Below are 25,040 nucleotides of genomic sequence, written 5' to 3' on the forward strand. Positions count from 1 at the left end.
CCAGTTGGAACTTTGTTTGAACCCCCTTCGGCGCGTTTGGCACGTTAAAGGGATAGTTCGGATTTTTTGACCCCCAGTTGTATGATATACATGCCAGTAGTGTAGCAGATGCAAAGCTATTTGCTCACTCAGCGAGTCCCGTGGTCGGACTTCTGTCCGGTTCCAAACGTAAAAAAAGTAGTTCCGGTGAGATGCCAGGGTCATAAAACCAAAAAGTTTTACCCTAAAAAAACAACACGGAGGCAAAGGTGATCCATTTTCAACACAAATCCAGCCTCCGTGGATTTCATATACCGCGCCGTTTTTTTGGCACTATTTTCTCTCTCGAACAATCCAGTATCACTACGCCTGCGGCAGGCCGGTCTCTCAGGTTAGCCGACCTGACAGCTGTTTCACGTTGATTCTGACCCATTCATGTAAGTAGTAAACATGTCGGACTATGAAAGTGATGAAGAAGATTTACCTTTTACTACGGATCCAAAGGGATATCTGTATGAACCTGGATATACGGATGCTGAACTTCGTCAGATGGACATAGAACGGGCAGAGAGAGAAAGGAGAGAGACAGACGCTGTGCAAGCAGATGAGGGGCCCGCTGAAACGAGAGATAGACTGCATGAAAACTGGTGGTGCACCTGTGGGAAGTGCCAGCCAATGCCCAATCGGGAATGGGAGCTGGTCATGCCGCAGTTGCAAGATCTCTCAATCTCAGAGGAAGCCAGTGCATCTGCTTCTACCTGTATCACCAACCACCAGGACTTTCTGGCCCTCCTGAATGCTGGCGTTTTGCAGACCTTTTTCCACATACCCAAAATTAACTGGAAGAGGCGTCCCAGGCCAGCTGGACCCGACGGACAGCTGTCTTTAGAGTAAGTGTTGTTATGATCGTCTCTTATGACAACAATCATGGAATTCATTAGTATCCATGAGGGTATTCGTGGAGGCTGAGTCTTAGGTGTTATTGAATACTGATATAGAATATTATACAGTTGTGTTGGCTTGTTTGTCTTTGTGATTATAATATAATAGAATATAATATTATAATGTAACTTACTGTTCTGTTATACAATATGAATTGATCACTAAGTAGGCTATATAATCCTAATACTACCCACAATTTCCCAGTTTGGGGATAAATAAAGTACATTATCTATCTATACTTATATATCTTTATATATATATATATATATATATATATCTATACTACAACTCAACTCAACCTGTCAACCATAAATCCGTCTTACATATGCTTGTAACTGACCATTTAGCATTTTACATACAGTATGCTCAGACTAAACATGTTATGTTGTTTTATTTTTCAGACAATACAGGCTGGTTGGCTATCGGATCGTGCTTGAATGGGCCCTAAAAGGAGAACAGCTGGGAAAAGGCAATAGGAGAGTTCTTCCTTCATGTGTGGTGGACACCATAAGACAGACATATCCATCACCAAATGGACAATATGTAGGCTTCAAAGAGTCAGAGGAAGCACTGGGTTTGTTTTAGTTGTGTTGAAATCTGATTTGGCAAGTTCATTTTTAAAAGTTGAGTGTTACCCCGAAAGACGCATGTTTCCTTTTTCTTTAAAATATATTTAATTTTATTTTTAAGAAACACACAAATTGAAAGCACCTACCTATATATTTTCAATTGTTAAAAAATAATTTTCAGGCATTGTGAACCAAATGTAAGCCTGGAAGACTAATGGTTGGACTAAAAAGTTTTTGTAAATAAAATTGCAGACGAAAATAAAGAATATAACTTTTTACATCTCTGAGTTTCAAACATTCTCTCCCATAACTATATAACTATAGTGCACGCTGCTTTTGTACAAAAGTACACAATTATTAAAAAACAAATATATATAATTTCTATATGTATAAACATATATAAATAAGCAGCATCCAAATGGGCAATTTGTTATTCACAAACAACAACTGAAGTGAGGCGTCTCTGACAGAAGAGAGCAGCAAAACTTTGGTTTGGGCCTACTTTCTGTGAGCTAAAAAGTCTCAAACAGGTCCCTATTTGCCTCGAAATCGTGTTGCATGTTGTGCCACCAGATCATCCTTGTCTGGCTTTGGAGTTGGAGCTATATTGGCCGGTATGTTGACAGGAGGATGGATGTGGAACTGCTTATCTCCAAGCTTGATGTTCTTGTCAAGTTGCCGTTGGATGACACGCTGCACCAAGTCTTTCCTGAAACTCTGAGAGGTTGGCACATAGAGCTTCCTTGCAACCCCTTGACTTGATTGCTTGGAGTGAAACACATTGTATTTTTCTTTCCCTGGGGGAATAAAAATAACCATCAGTTGGAAGTTAGTACAACTGATAACTGACTAGATGTAATCCAAGCTCATTATACAAAAGAACCATACAAATTGAAGCTACCTTTTTTGCTTCATCTTTCATGCTTACCAGCCTGAGTAGTATCCTGCTGACGGCCAACATTGTGGTTGTGGTCAATAACACTCATTGCATTTGTTGCATTCGTGCCTGCATGGTGGTGTATTGGAAGTGCCTCCTCTTCTCCGCGTACTTCAGCATAGCGCTGTGGAAAACCTCAAGATCCCCTGAAACAACAGATTTTATTTAGACATTTGTCATGCACATTTCTATAACAGCCTCACACATAACATTTCAAAGCCTCCAAAATCTTTTAGTTTTATACAGTACATTTGCTAATCAATTGTTGGCTCAAAGACCAGGCAACATAATCTGTGTTTTCTCCTGCAGTGTATGTGACATTTCTCTGACATGTCCTTCTCTGATTGAAGCATTGGAATGTTTGGAAATGATTCCAGCTGTTAGCTTTTTAGTCTCGATGTCACTGGGAGAGCTCATCGTTTTGGGAATAAATACGTCAGGCACGGTCCACATAATATTCATAAGCTTATTCCAACTTACCAGTGTGCTTGAATAAAGTCATTTGACTCAGGTCCCTCAAGAGATTCTTATCAAGAACAACAGAAGTGCATACCTTTTAAAACAATGATTGTACGGAATATTATAAGATAGAATGTAACTTGTTTATACACATACGCAAATATGTTTATACTTCTACACACGCACAAACACATGTTAGTATTACCTAGTTTCTCTTACCTGGGGTGTGGGCACCGCCGTGCTCTTCAAGATATGCATTTTCTTCTGTCCTGGGCATGGAGGGACATAATCTTCTTCGGTGAAGTGCGCACTGCAAACGCGAAGTTTTTTTACCCTCATCGCCTTGGTCCGTATGCTCAACCCGACTGCAACAAGCCAAAGTTCTCGTAGGGCACGATCCTCGGGAAAACGATGAAATACGTGCGGTGGAATATTTTTGTTACTGCAGCCTGGAAAATCACAAATTCGCACCATTTTGACCAGTATCTCCTCTGTGACAACAAACGTCCTCTGCCAAGTTACAATTCCAGCGTGTTCTCTCCAAAACAGCTGATGGATCACGTCACCTGAGAGACCGGCCTTCCGCAGGCGTAGTGATACTGGATTGTTCGAGAGAGAAAATAGTGCCAAAAAAACGGCGCGGTATATGAAATCCGCGGAGGGTGGATTTGTGTTGAAAATGGATGACCTTTGCCTCCGTGTTGTTTTTTTAGGGTAAAACTTTTTGGTTTCATGACCCTGGCATCTCACCGGAACTACTTTTTTTACGTTCGGAACCGGACAGAAGTCCGACCACGGGACTCGGTGAGTGAGCAAATAGCTTTGCATCTGCTACACTACTGGCATGTATATCATACAACTGGGGGTCAAAAAATCCGAACTATCCCTTTAAGGAGGCGGCACATAAGGACTGGGAGAGCTACTGGTAGCAAAGTGCAGCGGCTATCGTTGGTGGAGGACGGGTTCGGGCTGCGGAAGGACCGGGGAGCTGTCAGCGACTATCGTGGAGGACGCTTTCGGGCTGTAGAAGGATCGGGGAGCTGTGAGGATTCCGGCTGCAGTCATTATTAGACCCGAAGCAGAAGCTACGGTGCTAATGCTATGGCAACACCTGAGCATTGTACTCAAATCACCGCACAGCGCCCAACGCAGCATTTAGAGAGGTATGTGTAGCGCTACACTGTTTATGGCCATTTAAAAATGTGTGCACACATGTCTCTATTGAAATCCAATGCATTGGTTGTCAAAACGGACTGACAGTAGACTTTGCGCTGACTGAAATGCTAACTGAAAAGCGAGTGGTTAAACTCACAGCAAAAGCGCTTGCTGATAAATTAGATCGCTTACAAAATGAAAGAAAAACAAGCTCAATAAAGCAAAGGTCATTAGAAAAACAATGCAAGGTTTAATGGTGAATGATGATAAAACTGAGTTACAGAATGCTCTTGATGAATTGATAAAGGTTTGTAACGAAGCGAAATTCATTCATGAGACTATTGTCAATGCAAAAAGGTTGGTTTTGTGTCATGATGGGTTTACTGCGCATAGAAATGTTAGTCATGTGGAGGACAACATGTGGAGGACAGTGTATCAAACGCTCTAGTCAAAGGAGCCATCGCAGCAGCAACTCAAGCACTACATCCTCTGCACGCATAAAAGCTGAGGCTGATAGAGCGGCCCTTCTTGCTCACCAAGCAGCTTTAAAGGAGAGACATGCTTTGGAGCAACAGCAGGAGCAGCTGAGGAGGAAAAAAGAGGAACTTGACTTGGAGGTGGACTTGGCTGCATTTAATGCTAAGCTGGCAGTATTACAGGCTTGTGATGCTCACAGTTCTTCAGGAGGTTCAAATAGCATGAACTCTTACTTTGAAAGGGAAAAGGAGAACGCAGCACCAGTCATTGCCTTAAACCACATGGCAAAGGAGTACCAGCAGCCTGCATTGAAACTTTCACAACAAAATCAATGGACAGAATCATCATCATCTGACAAACTAAAATCCATGGATGTGCGGTAAAACCAAACTGTACAATCGGTGCAAACTGTTACAAGCCCGGAGTGGCCCCCAAATGAACAGCAGCAGGGAAAAACGTACCAGCAACATCACTGCATGTGCAATGTCAGCCTATGGTTGCTCAATCAAATGATGGATCGAGACAATGTTCAGAAAAACAACAGACAATGAATCAAAACTCTCCTACTGATGACATACTTAACATCATGCACAGGCAAAATGACATAACGGCAGCTCTGGTGCAGCAACAGCTTTCCTTATCTCTGCCGCCACGAGATATTCCTACTTTTGAAGGAGACCCTCTCAAATACAGAAAACTTGTAAAGGCTTTTGAGCAAGGAGTCGAAGTAAAAGCAAGTAAAGCTGATTGTCTTTATTATTTGGAGCAATTTACCAGAGGACAGCCACGAGATTTGGTGCGTAGCTGCTTGCATATGGAACCTGAAAGTGGTTATACAGTGGCTAAAGGTCTTTTACAGGAACATTTTGGCAATCACTACAAACTACAACTGCTTACATGGAGAGGGCTTTGGCTTGGCAATCAATTAAATCTGAAGAGACGAATGCACTCCAAGCCTATGCTTTATTTCTGCGTGGCTGCTGCAACACGATGGAGGACCTTCAGTACTTGCAAGAGCTTGACATGCCGGTCAACATGAGAGCTATTGTTTCCAAATTACCATTCAGAATGAGGGATCAATGGAGAATCAAAGCTCATGACATAATGGAAAGAACAAATGACAGAGCTCACATCAAAGACTTAGTGGCATTTATTGAACGCCATGTCAGAATTCTTTCAGATCCTCTGTTTGGTAACATACAGGACCCCAGATTTGGTGTTTCTGGGACAAAGACTCTCACCAGGTTTAAAGCTCAGCACAGAGACAAAGTAAAGCAAAGTGTTGTTGCTACCACAGTAACTTCTACAAACCTACCTGAAAGAATTGAACATCAAAGGAAGATGGAGAAAGCTGGATGCCTCTGCTGTGCTCGTGGGCACTTATTGGATGAGTGTAAGGAGCTCAATGGAAAGAAACACAAAGACAAGATTCACTTTCTGCGGGAAATGGGAGTTTGTTTTGCATGTTTATCTGCGGGTCACATGAGCCGTGACTGTGAAAACCGGTTGATATGCAGAATATGTGGGAAAACTCACCCAACCTTGCTTCATATAAAAAGGCAAGCAGCTCCAGAGCAGCAAAGAGAAGCGTTGAATGAACAGCCTCCTGTAGTAACAACATGTGGACATACAGGGGCCGGTAAGGACCAGTGTGCGCTATCTATCCTTCCTGTAAAGGTGAAGGCTTCAAAAGGAAATCGCATAATAACAACATATGCCTTCTTGGATCCTGGCAGCTCTGGCACATTCTGCTCTGAACATCTCATGACGAAGCTGAATGCTGCAGGTAAAAGAACCAGCTTTCTGCTACGCACAATGGGGCAAGAAACAGTGAAGACTGCTTACTCCTTGAATGGTTTAGAGGTTTCTGGTCTTGAAAGCAATGATTTTCACGTGCTTCCAGATGTTCTCACTCAGGAGAAAATGCCTGTGAATGCTGAAGACATCGTGACACAGGAAGATCTGGATAAATGGCCACACTTAGAAAAAGTATGCATCCCAAGCATCGAGAAAAATGTCGACCTGTTAGTTGGCACCAATGCTCCCAGGTTATTGGAACCATGGGAGGTCATCAACAGCTGCGGGAATGGCCCGTATGCTATCAGGACAGTGCTGGGATGGTCCATAAATGGTCCACTGAATGGAAACAGTGGCACCATGGAGGCAGAATTTCCCTCTGCAATGGTAAATAGGATTGCTGTGTGTAAACTGGAGGAGATGTTGGTTGCCCAATATAACCATGACTTCAATGACAAGAATGTGGAGGATGAACAAATGTCAAGAGAAGAAATGAAGTTTTTGGAAATTGTCAGTCATTCAGCAAAACAGGTGGATGGGAATTACAGCCTGAAAATGCCTTTTAGGAAAGAGCATCCCATGCTCCCAAATAATCTATCAGTGGCCAAACAAAGGATTCTTGGACTCAAGAAAAGGTTTCATCAGGAGTACGCAGAATTCCTCAATGACGTCATTGGTAAAGGTTATGCCGAGAAAATCCCTCAGCATCAGTTGGACTGTGAAGAAGGGAAGGTCTGGTATATCCCACATCATGGTGTTTACCATCCCACAAAGGAAAAATTGCGGGTTGTGTTTGACTGCGGGGCAACGTTTAAAGGAAGATCATTAAACAATGAACTCTTCCAGGGTCCGAACCTGACAAACAGTCTAATGGGAGTGCTTACAAGATTTAGACAAGAGCCTGTAGCTTTAATGGCAGACATACAGCAGATGTTCTATCAGGTCAACGTTGCAGAGACCGACAAAGACTTCCTACGTTTCTTGTGGTGGCCTGACGGTGACTTGAGTCAAGAAATTGCAGAGTATCGAATGACCGTCCACCTGTTTGGGGCAGTTTCATCCCCTAGCTGCGCTTGCTTTGCACTCAGGAAGACAGCAGAGGACGGGCAGGCATTCTTCCCTGCTGATGCGATTCAATCAGTAAACCAAAACGTCTATGTTGACGACTGTTTGAAGAGCACATCATCAGAAGAAGAAGCCATTCAGTTGATTAAACATCTTACAGCTCTCTGTCAAAGAGGAGGATTCTGTTTAACCAAGTGGGTCAGTAAAAGCTGAAGGGTGCTGCGGACGGTCCCAGAAGAACACAGAGCTAAGGACTTAAAGGAACTGGATTTGGAAAGGGACACTCTTCCCTTGGAGAGAGCCCTTGGTCTCCAGTGATGCATAGAGAGTGATGCATTTCAGTTCAAGATGCTGGCAAAACAAAGTCCCTTTACAAGATGTGGCATGCTGTCTATGCTCGGTTCAGTGTATGACCCTTTGGGGTTTATTGCACCAGTCACTTTACCTGGCAAAGTCTTGCTGCAGGAGCTCTGCAGGAGAAACTCCGGATGGGACGAAAGCTTGCCTTGTGACATATTGCTGCAGTGGAGAAAGTGGTTGGAAGAGCTTAGCAGTTTGCCAAAATGTACCATCAGCAGGTGCATTAAGCCAAAGGAGTTTGAACAACCCACACTAGCCCAGCTGCATCACTTTTCAGATGCAAGTGAAGGAGGGTATGGCACCGTTAGCTACATACGGTTGGAGAACAACAACAATGTTCATGTTGCATTTCTGCTTGGCAAATCAAGAGTTACATCACTGAAGCCCGTCACCATTCCACGTCTGGAGCTTACTGCTGCAGTCCTTGCTGTTCGTGTGGACAGAATGTTGAGAGCTGAGCTGCAGCTGCAGTTGGAAGACTCATTCTTCTGGACAGATAGCACTTCAGTGCTGAAGTATATGAAAATCAGCATTCCATCGGATGATCCGGAGGTCAAAAGTGAGGTCATTGTGAATGCTGTTATTGCCAAGGACCTGTCTAATGCAACCGACCAACTAATTGCATACTTCTCAGAATGGAGGAGGCTCAAAGTTGCTGTTGCTTGGTTCCTCAAAATCAAAGGAATTCTCTTGAAGTTGAGTCAAAGAAGAAAGGAACTGCAAGCTTCTGATGCAAACAATCCACTCACACACGTACAGTTGGAGATGCAGAAGGTGAAAGGATCGTTTGGAGGTCAGAGCATCTCAGCTGATGATCTATGTGAGGCAGAAATTGCAATTGTACGGTTCGCTCAGCAGCAGCAGTTTAAGTCGGAAATTGATGCTCTCTCATCTGGAAGGTCAGCAGTCAGGAAGGGAAGTCCTATTTACAAACTGGATCCTTGCCTGGAGGACGGCCTGCTTAGAGTTGGGGGAAGACTGAGTAGGTCAGCCTTGCCAGAAGAAGTCAAGCATCCGCTTATCCTCACAAAAGACCAGCACATATCAACGCTTATTCTGAGGCATATCCACCAGCAACTGGGTCATAGTGGTAGAAACCACACACTATCCAAGCTCAGGAAAAAGTATTGGATTACAAAGGCTCCTTCAGCAATAATGAAAGTCATAAATGACTGTCGGGCGTGCAGACTCCATGCAGCAAGAGCAGGTGAGCAAAAGATGGCAGACCTTCCATTGGAGAGGATTTTGCCTGATCTCCCTCCTTTTACAAGTGTTGGTGTCGATTATTTTGGACCAATTGAGGTCAAGCGAGGAAGAAGCTTGTGTAAACGCTATGGAGTGATCTTTACCTGTTTAGCAAGCAGAGCTGTTCACCTTGAGGTCGCCAACTCACTGGATACTGATGCTTGTATAAACGCTTTGCAGCGATTTATAAGTAGAAGAGGCCAAGTTTCTCACATGCTGTCAGACAACAGTACCAATTTTGTTGGCGCAAATAGGGAACTGAAGGAGGCTCTTGCTGCACTTCAACACGACCAGATCCAAAGAGCGCTCATTCCAGCTGGAGTGGACTGGAAATTCAATCCTCCAGGAGCATCTCATTTTGGAGGAGTTTGGGAGTGAATGATTCGAACAGTAAGGCGTGTTCTCAAATCTGTGTTACACCAGCAGCAATTGGATGATGACAGCCTTCACACAATTCTCTGTGAAGTTGAGGCAATATTAAATGACCGACCTATCACCCAGCTGTCAGAGGATCCCAATGATCTTGAACCTCTCATGCCATATCATATTCTCCTCCAGAAAGGCAAACCTGCATTACCACCTGGGCTGTTTGTGAAACAGGATCTATATGCAAAAAGAAGGTGGAGACAGGTTCAATACATCTCGGATCTGTTCTGGAAGCGATGGGTGCATGAGTACCTCCCTCTGCTCCAAGAGAGGCACAAATGGAACAGAGAAAGAAGGAGTCTTGTGCCTGGAGACATCGTCATTGTCATGGATTCAACTGCACCTCGTGGCTCTTGGCTGCTCGGCCGAGTGATCGAAACATTTCCTGACAAACATGGTGTTGTTCGGTCTGTTCGCCTTAAAACAAAGTCGAATGTGTTGGAAAGACCAGTCACCAAACTTTGTTTATTGAATGCAGCTGAGGATGTTTAATGGTAACATTGTTTGTGTTTATGGCTCTTTTGTTTGTTTTGTGTGAATTGTTAGCTCCACTTTTCACTAACAATTAGGGGCCAGAGTGTAAGAGCCATATTCATGTTTTTGGGAAAGCTGTTTTGTTTTTGTGCCACTGGGTGTCGCTGCACTATTGCTTATGGTAAAAGGTATAAAGGTATGCTGATAGTAAATGTATGCGTGTGTTTGACCCTGGAAGGGCAAACGGTTTTTGCCCGCTGTGGCGGCAGGCGGCATGGCAAACCGCAGCTGTATCGTTTGTATTGTTTGATCGATCGTGAATGGAAACTGGATGCTGTATCAACGCTGCATGGTGATGGAATAAATGGATTGTATTATGCAAACTTAAGACGCCTGCAGAGATCTTATTGAAAACATCAAAGCAAACGGTATCGTATTGAACTGTACAGCGCGTCAGCCAGGTCACTCCTGGGAGCCAAACACATCGGCAGCTTTAGTACTAGACTAAGCTTCTATAATACCCATGTTTGATTCAGTCTCTATGTTAACATGAGTGTGCACTGAACATGACTGTGAGAGGCGTGCTTTGTGAAGATAGGAAGCCTGACAGCGTTTTTGCTCTGTTTGAACTCGCTGCAGCAATAAACCTGAGTTCGCCAAGAATTGTCGGTTTCCAGTGGTTCTTTGCACGCCTACCCAGAACACAACGCAGAGTGGCGGGGACCGGCAGACTACTCCAGTTACACATCCATGTTTCCTTCACTTGCGTCTTAGTCCCTCCCAACAGAGATGCATGGAGAGACGCGAGGAAACCAAGAGAGGAGAGAGGAAACGAGGGAATGTTTTTTAAGAGACATGAGACGTCCTTTCCGATGAAGCGTCACGTGCTGTGACGTTCGTTTGTGATGATCGCGTCAGCTGATCACCGCTGGATCAGCTGTCAGTCTGCTTTAACAGCTGTTTGTGTCTGCACACACGTGCTCTGTATTCATTCTAATAAAACACACAGTAACAGTGTTTCCTCTCTGTATCCTGTTACCTGTGTAACAAACACCTGCACATGAAGAACAGGCTGCAGTCTGTGTTCCTGCTGCAGAGCCAGACGGACATTTCCTACAGCACTGTGTCTTTATATTATTTGTTCATTATTTACATTTGTGATCACTGATCATCTGATCTGAATTAATTATCTAATAAGCCCAAATACTGTCTGTTCATGAACTATGAACATTATTGATTAGGCTCAAAGTTTCAGGATAAATAGAAATCAATTCACGCTGATCAAACCCGACCTCACTGATGATAACGCTCACACGTAGTGTTACCTGCTGACAGAGAGACTCTCCTGCTCCCTCTGAATTCATTCATTCATCTGTAATAAAAGTTAGCAGGGAAATAACTGATCATGACGAGAGGTATTTCTTTAGATTACATTTAATAGAAATTAATCTGTTTTTGCTGCTTTTGATTTTTAGATGTTTTTTACTCAGATGTTGACCCAGAAAACAAATCAAATCTGCAGTTATTCACTGCATTTTATATATTTTACGACAAGTTATGATCAATATTTCGTTCTAAACGATCTCAGCTTGTCAGATACCAACTCATTATACCGACGTTGTTTATAGTCGGTTTCAAGGCGCCCTGTAAAGTCTGTTTTAAGGTCCGCTTCTTCCTCTCTGCGATATGAAACTCCGGTGATGTTGTGAAGTTTCACATGAGTCCGATCTGCTGCAGCGTCCAATCACTAACTGATCTCTAATAAGGGGGCGTGTCGGCCAGTAAAAGACTTCCGTGGAGGCTGCTCTCGTGTATCCTCGCTTATCGCTCCTCGGAACTCCCTCCTCTCTCCTCGCTCCTCGCTCCTCCGAGCAGCGATAAGAGCTTTGAGACGCTCCTCAATATGGCGGCTCCGGAACTACTTCCGGTTCGGGCGAAGGTTTTCAGTCCTTAAGTCCCTCCGGGTTTTAACAACGCGCCAACTTTTATCCAGCAAGTACACGGAGCCGGCGGGTAGTTCAGGGTGCCTGGGAATGTGGAGTGTTACCGGTAATTAAACACTTTAGCTCGAAATTTTTCCAACATACTGATGTGTTTTCTGTCAAAGCTGAAATATTTGGTTAAAGTGTTTCTGTAGTTTTTATTGAATTACTTTATTCACACTTTTAACCACAAGCTAACCCCTGTTCTGCTTCAAGTCTGTGAATATTTCAGGCACATTTCACTTGTTCTATATTCATTTTGTCACTATGACTCTTATATTCCTTTATGGACTGTTTAAATATGAGTCCTGTGTACATATATTCATAATGTACTGTACAACTTTCACTGACATAATCCTCCTTTTTACAGTTTAAGTCGCTGCCTAACCAACTAAACAGTAGATGGTTATTTTAGCTGAAGTTTATGTTCATTAGTCCTTCAAGTGTCTTATTAGTGGTTATTCCAGGTCAACATGGCCCGATACCTGACCGTCCTCTTTAAAGCATTCGATTCAGGCAGAGGTAACGTGAAGCGCCCCATTAAGGCTCGTCTGCTGTCATAGTCATGTCAATAATTTGTGTGTCAGCTGTGAGTAGAGGTCTGCAGGTTTTCTGGAGGTACAAATGTTTCTTATGACCTGGACCAGGCTACACTCCCACTTCTCCCAGTAATCAGACAGTCGATCGTGCTATGAACCCTCTACATCCCACTTGTACAGGACAAACCCTAACCTTCCCTCCTCTGTTCAGCTTCTGCTGCCAAATCTGCATTTCTTTTCCTTTCTTACGCTTCCTCCACTGAGTCCTCCCAGGGCACCGTCAGGTCTATAAAATAAACTCTCCTCTGACTCGCAGACCATAACACGATGTCAGGCCTCAGGTTAGAGCAAACTATCTCGTGTGCTGAAACAGGTTTTACTGCAGAGTCCACCTGCATCTCCCAATCATTAGCACCCTTGAGCAGGCCTGACTCTTGTCTGCTTAAAGCCCTCGTTTACATTTCTCACAGACAAACTGAATGGCTGCTCTCTTTTCCTGACTGCATCCTGAACACACCTGTCGTTAAAGTAGTTTTCTTCTCCTCTTGAGGACAGACCTGACAAAGCTTCCTGTTGACTTGTTACTAATCTGCATCATGATGTTGTTATTTCAGCAAACTGAAGAGCCGTTAATTAAAGTCAGTGTGAAAAGGGGTCGAGTCATCACTCCACTAAAGCGAATGACTACATAACAGAAATGTTTCAGAGCTTTGTGGTCTTTGGAAGCAGAGAGGAAAACACCCAGACAGATTAAGGAAACATTTTATCCTGGTCCACAATGACATCAAGAGTACAAAAGAATTAAGAAAAATCAAAGAATGGTTTTCATAATAAAAATCTGTAGTTAAAAAACGTCACACATTGAATTTTGCGTTAACAAAATGAAAGCATGGAGGATCTGAAGCAGCAGCGTTCAGACGTAAGCTTTGGAGCTGCCGCTGTCGGAGGCCGGAGCTGCTCTGTAGATGTTCTGTCCTCGGCTCGTCGTGCTGAAGTTGTATGAAAACTGCCTGCAGGACAGAAAACAAGATTTCAGATTCACAACCAAATTAAACAGCAGAAACACAAAATCCAGTTTAAATATCCTAAGGAGACAAGTGCAGCAGGTTCAAGTCCAAAAGTCCTGAAACTTTAGTGAGATCATCTGGAGAGAAGACTTCTCACTCTGTACGTCCACTAACAGTTCTTGTTGTTTCCACTGACAGGCTCAGATTGTTCTTCTAAGTGTGTGACAACATGACAGAAAGGATCCCTACAGAGATAGACCTTTTTGTTACAGAGGAAGATGATTGTTTTAACCACACACAGACGTTACATCGCTCTCTGCAAACACACCAGACTCCATTCAGAAAAACACTGATTTAAGCTCACAGGACACAGGAGCTGCTGCTCTACCTCTGTCTCCATTTGTTGGTTTGTTTGTGTTATTATGTGACTTTTGTTGTTTTTAATTGTTAGCTCATAGCCAACACAATATTAGTATAACACACAATAACAGGTTTGAAGCAGCGCTATAGACCAAGACTCCTGTTTTCTGTGACATAAAATGACCCTTTTTGTTAATGGACTCTGGTGGCTTTGAAGAGAGCACAGTAACATTTATTTTCGGTACTCTGATCAGGTGCTTTTGCCCCACTGATTACGTCACAGCCTTTGCAGCCTGTTTTCCTGCTGCTGGCTGAAGAAATCTAATGAAGTAATTCACAAACGTTTTTACCTTTAAGTCATTTAGACCCCAAAATATGTTTAAAAAAGGACCAGGTTTAAAAATACAGGAATCAACCTTTAATCATGGACGACCACACTCCAGCCAATAAGAATCCAGTACTCTCTGTGGCATTGGGATAAAGATGACTGTGTGTGACTGTCCCCCTGTGGACACACTCCAGTACTACATGTAAGATGCCCCCTGTGTGGTGCTGTGGGTTTACCCTGCAGGGGGGGCGGGGGACGTCTTCCTGCAGGAGCAGCAGAGCATCGATCCTCCCAGTACGGCCAGACAGGAGGCGGCCCAGCCCAGATACAGACCAGTACCCAGCTCGAACCTGCAGCACCAACACACGCACACACGCACACGCGCGCACACACACACACACACACGCACGCACACACACACACACAAGGTGATGCAGCATTAGGGGCGTGGCCTCTTTGAGTGACAGCTGGGAGCTGCTAGCTGTCTGCTAGGTGTCCCCTCAGCTAACTCAGTCACTGAACGTAGCCTCTGGGCCGTGTTTGTGCTGTTGGAGCCTTTTGGAGATTTGTTCATGTAAATATCAGACAGATAATCTGTGTGTGCGCTTTGTTGGACGAACAGACCGTCCAACACGTCTCACACACTGTTTCTACACTCATTATTTATTTACATGTTAGCACTGATTAGCAGCTAGCTGTGTCTTTGTCACCATAACTCTCTCGTTGGAGGAACATCTTTACCTTGATATACAGGACTGTGCAAAAGTTTCAGGCAGGTGTTAAAAATGCTGTAAACTAAGAATGCTTTCAGAAATGGAAGTGTTAATCGTTTCTTTCCATCGATGAACAAAATGCAGTGAATGAACAGAAGAGAAATCTAAATCAGATCAATATCTGGTGTGACCACCCTTTGCCTTCTAAACAGCATCAGTTCTTCTCGGTACACTTGCACACAGTTTCTGAAGGAACTCGGCTGGTAGGTTGTTCCAAACATGTTGGAGAACTAACCACAGATCTTCTGTGGATGTAGGCTTCCTCAGATCCTTCTGTCTCTTCATGTCATCCCAGACAGACTCCATGATGTTGAGATCAGGGCTCTGTGGGGGCCATACCATCACTTCCAGGACTTCTTGTTCTTCTTCACGCTGAAGATAGTTCTTAATGACACTGGCTGTATGTTTGGGGTCGTTGTCCGGCTGCAGAATACATGTGGGGCCAATCATACGCCTCCCTGATGGTATTGCATGATGGATGAGTATCTGCCTGTATTTCTCAGCATTGAGGACACCATTAATCCTGACCAAATCTACGACTCCATTTGCAGAAATGCAGCCCCAAACTTGAAGGAACCTCCAGCATGCTTCACTGCTGCCTGCAGACACTCGTTATCGTAGCGCTCTCCAGCCCTTCGGCGAACAAACTGCCTTCTGCTGCAGCCAAATATTTCACATTCTGACTCATCAGTCCAGAGCACCTGCTGCCATTTCTCTGCAGCCCAGTTCCTATGCGTTTGTGCATCGTTGAGTGGCTTGGCCTTGTTTCCATGTCGGAGGCTTTGTGGCTGCAGCTCTTCCATGAAGACCACTTGTGGCCAGACTTCTCCGGACAGTAGATGGGTGTACCTGGGTCCCACTGCTTTCTGCCAGTTCTGAGCTGATGGCTCTGCTGGACATCTTCCCATTTGGAAGGGAAATAAGCTCGATGTGTTTTTCATCTGCTGCACTAAGTTTCCTCGGCCGACCACTGCGTCGACGATCCTCAACGTCGCCCGTTTCTTTGTGCTTCTTCCAAAGAGCTTGAACAGCACATCTTGAAACCCCAGTGTGCTTTGAAATCTTTGTCTGGCAGAGACCTTGCTGATGCAGTATAACTACCTGGTGTCTTGTTGCTGTGCTCAGTCTTGCCATGGTGTCTGACCTGTGACATGAAACTGTCTTCCACAGCCTCACCTTGGCAGCAGAGTTTGGCTGTTCCTCAGCCAGTTTTAAGCCTCCTACACAGCTGTTTCTGTTTCACTTAATGACTGTGTTTCAACCTACATGTGACACTGATGATCATTAGCACCTGTCTGGTATCATTGGTTGATCATACACCTGACTATAATCCTACAACATCCCTGACTGTGTGCAGGTGTACCTGTAAGAACTGATGCTGTAGTAGTAACACCAGATATTGATTTGATTTAGATTTTTCTTTTGTTCGCTCACTGATCATTTTGTAAATTGATCAAAATAAACAATAATTATTTTTATATTTGAAAGCATTCTTAGTTTACAGCATTTTTCACACCTGCCTGAAACTTTAGCACAGTGCTGTGTCCTGATGGTTTTTCACTGTCTGTTGTCTTTTCAGTTGCTGATCAATGAAGCAGTGAAATGACAAAGACTGTGACCTTCACTACCTTTATACAAATGAGCACCTGAACGCAGCAGCACAACATGCTAACAGTATCTGAGCTTCTCACCCTGAACTTAACGTCAGGAGAAAATGGCCGCTGTGTTCATGTGGTGAATGTGAGCTTCATGAAAGTGTTCCAACATTTGTGTCCATGTGGTCTCACACAAAGGGTCACCTGTTACAAGACAAACGTCACACGTGTTCAAAGTGACGACAGACGAGATGAAATGATTTCCTTCAGGATCAAAGGTCAAGATTTTATTCAAATAAACGACGACATCGTTCAAAATAGAACAGAAACACAAACGAATCAAAATCATGAGTTCTTTTTTACAAGTAAATATCTTTGAGTTTTTAATCAAATCAAAGTGATGAAATCAGACTCATGAAAGAGTTTGAGTCAGTGAACAGAGTCAGTGATGTTCAGTCAGCAGAGTTTCTCTCACCTACAGAGACAACGAGGAACCGACTGAGCAGACCACAAACCCAGGATACAGAGGTTCAGTGAAGGAGGTGCTGAAGGTGTGGAGGTGGATCAGTGTGTCAGAGGAGACTCTGTAGAAGGACAGAGTGCCAGCAGGACAGTCCACATACACTGTTGCTCTACCAGAGGAGGAGGAGGAGGAGGAGGAGGAGGAGGAGGAGGAGGTGTTTGTTCTTATGTTATTGTGCCAGACAGAGTAACCTCCATCAGAGCAGCTTAGACTCCAGGACTGATCATTCCCTCCAAACACACATTCTTTACTGTCTCCTTTCCTCCTGATTCCTCTGTAACTCACTGATACATTAACACCTCCTCTCCACTCGACCTCCCAGTAACAGCGACCAGTCAGACCAGTCCTACACAGCAGCTGAGGATGATAATCAAATCTGTCTGGATGATCAGGATATGACTGATACTCCTCCTCCTCCACATGTGTCACCGTCCTGTTGTTGTCAGACAGTTTGAGTTTTCTGCTCACTGTGTTTGTGTCCACTTCCAGCTCACAGGCGTCTGATGGAGAGAAGGAGACACAACACAGCTGCAGGTTATCATCTGTTCATTCAAAAACAACTTTACTGACAGTTTCTGAAAGTCAGTCAAACTTAGATTTCATGTTTAACTGTGAATATTTGGCAGCACTGAAACTCAACACTGCAGCTGTAATGAAATGAACAGTTAGTGAACATGGCAGTCAGGATGTGTGGAGCCCAGGATAAGAGCACAATCAAGTGTCAGTAATAAAAGTGCAGCACAAAGAAGCTGTGAACCATCTGCTGTCTCAAACTGTTATAAGGTCAGAGGTCACATGAAGCAGAAAGATCAGAGCTGGAAGAAACACAGTGAATGTTCTCTGCACTGATCATCAAATGTATTGATTCTTTTGATTGGATCCTGCTGTTCACTTTGTTCACTTCGTACATCTTTACAGCCACACTGACAAACACAGAAAGTCAATCCTGATTGAAATTCATCTTCAGTCAGACAATTACAAAAAGTGGAGCCCAACATGAGCAGCTGTGTTCTCATGAAGCAAAGTTCAAACACACTCACACTTCCTCTCATCAGGTTTCAGTCTGTGCCGTCCACCATGGTCCAACCTGGAGGAAGAAACCAGATCAGAATCTACTTCATACAGCTTCACTCACATCCTCCATCAGACAGCAAGGTCACCAGTTAGAGACAGAGAGACAGCGTCTGTCTGTCTGTCTGTCTGTCTGTCTGTCTGTCTGTCTGTCTGTACCTCAGTGTCTCCTGTCTGCAGTGTGGATCCTCCAGTCCAGCAGACAGCAGCTTCTCTCCTGGTTCTCCTGGATGATTGTAGCTCAGGTCCAGCTCTCTCAGGTGGGAGGAGCTCAGAGACGAGGCCGGAGAAGCACAGCCTTCCTGTGTGATCAGACAGCCTGACAGACTACACACACACACACACACACACACACACACACACACACACACTTTGAAACCAAAGTCCATGTTGGAAACTGGACCGGTCATTTCTGGTCACCCCACCAGCTCCCCCTCTTGGCTAGGAGGGGTCACTACTAACTCTGTGACTTGCATCTCTGCCTTCACTCCTGTAATCATGCTCATCCCAGTCAGGATCACTAACCAGCACTCACAACCTCGTCATAGTCCGGCTCACCCAGGTGGGTCAGTGATCCTTTAGCCTGCATGCCCCCCCTGAAGGCCCCGCCCCTTTATTAAATGTGTCTGATTAATGCAGATCTGTGGGTAACAAGGCTCACATATTAAATGACTTATTTTAAGGGACAGTTTGTTTTACTCTTCGACACTGAGACCTGACAAAAGGATGTGTTCCTTTAAATGAACTGTGCCCCATGGACTGTTCAGTCATTGGGACTCCACGTGGCTCAGGCCGCGGTGGAGGTCTCACTGTGGTGTTTTACCTGATCGACCTCCTGGTCCAGCTGCTCAGGTTTTACCTGAGTTCACTTTCTGACTTCTCTTATGAAGCTGCACTTTTAGCTGCTGGTTTTAACCTGCACATTGATGATGTCACAAACTGTGGAGCCACTGAATTTCTTGATATCACTGAATCTTTGAACTTCAAGCTACATGTTGAAAGCCCCGCTCACAGGAGGGCTCACACCCCGGACCTTCTTCTCTGGGACTAGACACCGCCTTCAGCTGGTCCAAAATGCTGCGGCTGGCCTTCTCACAGGTTCAACACAATACGATCATATAACTCCGATCTCGGCCTCCCTGCATTGGCTTCCTGTCCACTACCATATTGATTTTAAAATTGTACTTTGAACTTTCAAAGCTCTACACGACCAGGCCCCTCGGTACATTACAGACTTACTAACCCCCTATGAGCCTGGACCCCCCTCAGATCAGCTGATAGGGGTTTGTGGGTTGTACCCAGAGCCCGATTAAAGACGAAGGGAAATCTGGCTCCCAAACTCTGGAGCGACCGACCTGCTGAAATCCGGTTTGCCAAATCTGTCTCTGCTTTTAAATCTCTTCTTCAAACATTCTTTTTTAAAAGAGCTTTTATTTATGAGGACCTTTTTCTGTTCTTCTTTTCATGTATTTGAACTCTTCACTTCATTATTTTAAATTGTAACGTGTTCTAAACTGTTCGTAGAACTTTGTAAAGGTGATTATTATTTAAGGCTGCAACAACTAATCGATTAAATCGATGGTTAAAATAGTTGGCAAGGAATTTCATCATCGATTCATCAGCGGAGGACAGAAGACCGTGGTAATGTTAATAAGCTAACGCCACTGTAAAGCTAATTTAACGCTAACTCTTGATGATCAATATCTGATTAAATATATATTGATTAGTTACATTTCCCTGTTATACTCAGCTCATGGCTGCATCCCCAACGTCCTTTGTTTTTATTGTCGTGTCCTCGTCTGAACTTTCCTTTTTCATGTGAAATTAAAGTTAATCAACAAGATATTAATTGAGTTACTTTATTGATATATTAACACTGCATTGAACAAGAAAACAAGATGTCATATTTTTGTGTTTTGAACATAATGCTAATACTGAAATTGAGCTTTTATCTTTTTATCAACTAAAAATTGATCATAGAAATAATTGACAGATTGATTGATTCTCAAAATATTTGTTAATTGCAGCCCTATTATTATTATTATTGTTATTATTATGATTATTATTATTATTATTATTATAATTATTATTATCATCATCATCAGCAGTGATGCAGCTGCTGGACTGGCCTGTTGAGTCTGAAGGAAAGGCTCTTCATCAATACGTTTACAAACGTTCCAACCATCATCTCTGCTTTGTTACAGTCGTCGTGGGGATTCTTCTCTTTGGACCACACATGATGGAGTCCAGATGAACATAACTCAGACTGTCTCAGACCAGCGTTTATATATCCAAGTCCAGTTACTGAGCCGTGAAGCAAAACACAATACTGGTGACAAGCTCCTCTGTCAGCTGACCCCTTCAGTGTGATATTACAGCCATTTTAATTACAGGGTCGTTAAAAGGACTAAAAGACGCTCAAAGTTTAACTTGTGATATTCATGTCCAGCTGCCTCAGACTCACAGGACTGAGAGCTGAGAACTGAGTACAGAAAAGGTGAGCTCAGAGGGTTATAATTCTCACACAGCTGCACACTAACCTGAGAGCTTCCAGTCTGCAGTGATGAGATCTTAGTCCATCAGACAGCAGCTTCACTCCTGAGTCCTGCAGGTTGTTGTTGCTCAGGTCCAGCTCTCTCAGACTAGAGGACTGGGAGCTGAGAACTGAGGACAGAGCTCCACAGCTTCTCTCTGACAGATTACAGCCACTCAGCCTGAAGAGGAATCAACAGCACATAAAAGGAAACAATCACAAACAATAGTTGTTGTTTCTGAATAAAGTAAAACTACATTTAACACGGACAGTGATGTGTGCACGTACAGAGCTGTGTTGGAGGCTTTGACCCCTGGCAGCAGCCTCAGAAGAGCCTCCTCTGAAGCAGAGTACTTCTTCAGGTCAAACACGTCCAGATCTTTTTCTGATGACAATAAGATGAAGACCAGAGCTGACCACTGAGCAGGAGACAGTTCATCTGTGGAGAGACGTCCTGATCTCAGGGCCTGTTGGATCTGCTCCACTAGAGAGCGATCGTTCAGTTCATTCAGACAGTGGAACAGATTGATGCTTTTCTCTGCAGACAGATTCTCACTGATCTTTGTGTTGATGTACTCGACTGTTTTCTTTTTAGTCTGTGAACCACTTCCTGTCTGTGTCAGCAGACCTCTGAGGAGACTCTGATTGGTCTCTAGTGAAAGACCGAGGAGGAAGCGGAGGAACAAGTCCAGGTGTCCGTTTGGACTCTGTAAGGCCTGGTCCACAGCACTCTGATAGAAACCTGTTGGGTCTTTAAATACTTTAGACAACCAGGATGTTGTTTGTTCTTCTGACAGCAGATTGACACCAGAGTTGATGAACGTCAGATGGACATGAAGAGCAGCCAGAAACTCCTGAACGCTCAGATGGACGAAGCAGAACACCGTGTCCTGGTACAGTCCTCTCTCCTCTTTAAAGACCTGTGTGAACACTCCTGAGTACACTGAGGCTGCTCTGATATCGATGCCACACTCTGTCAGGTCTGACTCATAGAAGATCAGGTTTCCTTTCTGCAGCTGCTCAAAAGACAGTTTTCCCAGAGAACCAATCATCTTCCTGCTCTTTGGACTCCAGTGTTGATCTGTCTCAGCTCCTCCATCATATTTGATGTTCTTCAGTTTGGACTGAACCACCAGGAAGTGGATGTACATCTCAGTCAGGGTCTTGGGCAGCTGTCCTCCCTCTCTGGTCTTCAACACGTCCTCCAGAACTGTAGCAGTGATCCAGCAGAAGACTGGGATGTGGCACATGATGTGGAGGCTTCGGGATGTCTTGATGTGGGAGATGATTCTGCTGGCCTGCTCCTCATCTCTGAATCTCTTCCTGAAGTACTCCTCCTTCTGAGGGTCAGTGAACCCTCTGACCTCTGTCACCATGTCAACACACTGAGGAGGGATCTGATTGGCTGCTGCAGGTCGTGTGGTTATCCAGAGGCGAGCAGAGGGAAGCAGTTTCCCCCTGATGAGGTTTGTCAGCAGCACATCCACTGAGCTGGACTCTGTGACATCAGTCAGGATCTCATTGTTGTGGAAGTCCAGAGGAAGTCGACACTCATCCAGACCGTCAAAGATGAACACAACCTGGAACTCTGCAAACCTGCAGATTCCTGCTTCTTTGGTTTCAGTGAAGAAGTGATGAACAAGTTCCACCAAGCTGAACTTCTTCTCTTTCAGCACATTCAGCTCTCTGAAGGTGAAGGGAAACATGAACTGTATGTCCTGGTTGGCTTTGTCTTCAGCCCAGTCCAGAGTGAACTTCTGTGTTAAGACTGTTTTCCCAATGCCAGCCACTCCCTTTGTCATCACTGTTCTGATTGGTCCATCTCTTCCAGGTGAGGCTTTAAAGACGTCTTCTTGTCTGATGGTTGTTTCTGGTCTGTGTGGTTTCCTGGATGCTGATTCGATCTGTCTGACCTCATGTTCATCATTGACCTCTCCAGTCCCTCCCTCTGTGATGTAGAGCTCTGTGTAGATCTGATTCAGAAGGGTTGGGTTTCCTGCTTTAGCGATCCCCTCAAACACACACTGGAACTTCTGCTTCAGGTTAGACTTCAGTTTCTGTCGGCTCACCGCAGCAACAGATCCTGAAAGAAACGAACAACAAATGATATCAAAGAGTGGATCCTGCAGAAACTCTCAACATCTAAGTGAGTTTTTCCTTCTGCATCACTTTTATTAAGCTCATTAGTATGGGGGGCTTTCTTTATTCAAGAGCGTGTTCTTTCATCTTGAGAGCATGAGATTGTGTTCAGTTTTTACTTTCCCTCAAAAACCTGCTTTTGCTCTCAAATAGCTCCTGTTTGTGTTCAGATTTGCTCCTTTCTGCTCAAACTGTTCACTTGCACTCAAATATTTTGTTGCTTGCACAAACTTACCTGCACTCCAGCTTCAACCCGTCTCCTGTCACTCAGGCCTTCTGTACTGAAACATCCGCTCTCAGATTTCTTCTCTGCTCTTTGATTTTCTTGATGCACCAACCCTGTCAAAAATCCCTAACCAATAGAAAACCAGGTCCAGGGTCGACCAATGACGTTATCCCTGCCCTGTCGGTGCGTCAGCTTTACTTTTCAGAGCATCCCGTTCGAGCAGTTACTCCACGTCTTCATCTGAGATGTAGAACTTAACTAACTAACCAGCCAGATAGCAGGCCGGACTCTCATCGGTGTGTTGGAGGACAAACAGACCTGCGAGCACCAGCTGTGTGAGCGTTCGTAACCCTCCAGCTTCATGAACAGGACCGTGTGATCACATGTGTGATGCAGTGAGAGCTTAACAAGCTGCGCCTGTGGGAGACTCAGATGCAGCGAGGAAACTTGGGTCACTTTTAATGTTTCCAGACAAACCAGGTCTCCACCGCTGTGTTCCCAACTGCACGTTTTGCTGATCAGCTGAGCGGACCTGGCAGAGTTCACACGGTGATGGCCGACTCTGGAGCTCAGAAATGTACATTTGAACTGCTCAGTAATCTGTTTGTAGCTGACGTGGAAAGAGCACCTGTAAACATCCAAATGGAGCTGATAGAACTGTGAAACGATGCTCCAAGCTCCGCCCACCAGCTGCTCGCATGCTCTGCATGTTTGGAAGCACACACCTGTGTACAAGGCTGCTGACGGGGGGGGCATGTTGTCCTGGGCCCTGGGCCAGGGAGGGTCCAGGAGGGCCTCTTTGTGAGACATTTATAAATCATTTGTAAGACTCATTTTTCTTTTGACAATTTTCCATGAATGAGTGATGGTCAACAATTTTCTCTCACCTATTACATATGGAATGGTTCCGTCTGACTGGTTGCCATAGCAACGTACATGTTTCATGCCTAAAGGCTAGCTAGTGAAGAGTCAAGATGGCCAGTCATCAAAATCGAGAAGAAAAGCGAAAACGAGAAAATGAGAGTTCAACATTAAACATGTGGCGCACCAACAGCACGACACCATACAGTCGAGTTTATGGAATCATTCGGATGTCGTTGTTGTTGTTGTTTATGTTGAGTTTGGTTTGGAGTCTTACGCATGGCGTAAACGAGCTTTGATGCACTGCAGGGCGGTGCATGTGTCTTTGTTTACAACACAAATATGATTGTGACGTTCATTTTAGTCCCTCGTTTGTTTGTGCACAGTTAAGAGACGTCGGCTGTTTACACACACTGGCTGCACTTTGGACAGGCTGTGTTTCTGACATTGCGATAGAGCGTTACATTTCATACAAAGAGGGACGCATGTATTTTTGTTTACAATTCAAATGTGATTGATCACCAAGACTGTGATGTGTGCGCACAGTTAACAGGCTGTTTGCACTTCTTCTCATTGTTTACTTTCTTCCTGACGTTGTGATACCAATGCACAGGTGTCTGATGTTGCATAAGAAACGCACCTGTCACTTTGGATGTATTGTGCTGATGTTGCTGGGCGCTGTCCGGTGCTGCCGGGTGCTGAAGTCTCTCACCTTGACGCGTGACACTTTTCTGTCCCTGCCTGTTGTCAGTTGTTTGAAGCTGTTAGCCATATTGTGGAATAACCTCAGGACACATTCAGGTAAGAACTACATTTATATCGAATGTGCTGTGCACCAGAGCTGTTGTTCCTGAAAAAACTAACTGGCATATAAAGTAGCTCTAATGTCATGAGAATCGATGACTGTAAATGAAGATGTTAAAGGTCCTGGCGATGTGCCCGGTCCTCCTATGAAATGAACTGTTTGGTGTGTTTGTATTTGGTGGTGGGGCTAACCTTTGGGCTCTTTGTCGTGTGCAGATGGAATGCACTTTGTATGTGCTTTAAGCGTTCTATGCGCGGTGAGGACCGGGGATGTGGATGAGGGCCTGGGCGAGATACGCGGCGCTGCCTGTGTAAGCAACTGATGCACACCTTCACTCCATCCTGAGAGCGTCCATAGCTCAGAACCTGACCACAAACATGAACCAACCTGCAGCCAAGAAACACTTTGCCCTG

The 25,040-nt window shown here is 44.4% G+C and overlaps 1 protein-coding gene across 1 annotated transcript in view; it reads right to left on the reverse strand.

Annotated features, from left to right (window-relative positions):
* Positions 1 to 16,759: 16,759 nt before the first annotated feature.
* LOC138596844 (NLR family CARD domain-containing protein 3-like) overlaps positions 16,760 to 25,040 on the reverse strand; it is a 42,130-nt gene continuing 33,849 nt past the window's right edge. The window contains exons 6-9 of the mRNA XM_069668272.1: positions 20,604 to 20,777; positions 18,223 to 18,390; positions 18,033 to 18,079; positions 16,760 to 17,492 (exon numbers count right to left, since the gene is read on the reverse strand). Coding sequence (XP_069524373.1) covers positions 16,945 to 17,492; positions 18,033 to 18,079; positions 18,223 to 18,390; positions 20,604 to 20,777 — 937 coding nt within the window. The 3' untranslated portion in view covers positions 16,760 to 16,944. The remainder of the gene's footprint in view (positions 17,493 to 18,032; positions 18,080 to 18,222; positions 18,391 to 20,603; positions 20,778 to 25,040) is intronic.

The sequence above is a fragment of the Semicossyphus pulcher genome, unplaced genomic scaffold (assembly GCF_022749685.1).
Source record: "Semicossyphus pulcher isolate SPU_LCO1_2020_fin unplaced genomic scaffold, fSemPul1.0.p SCAF_19, whole genome shotgun sequence".
NCBI classification, from domain to species: Eukaryota; Metazoa; Chordata; class Actinopteri; order Labriformes; family Labridae; genus Semicossyphus; species Semicossyphus pulcher.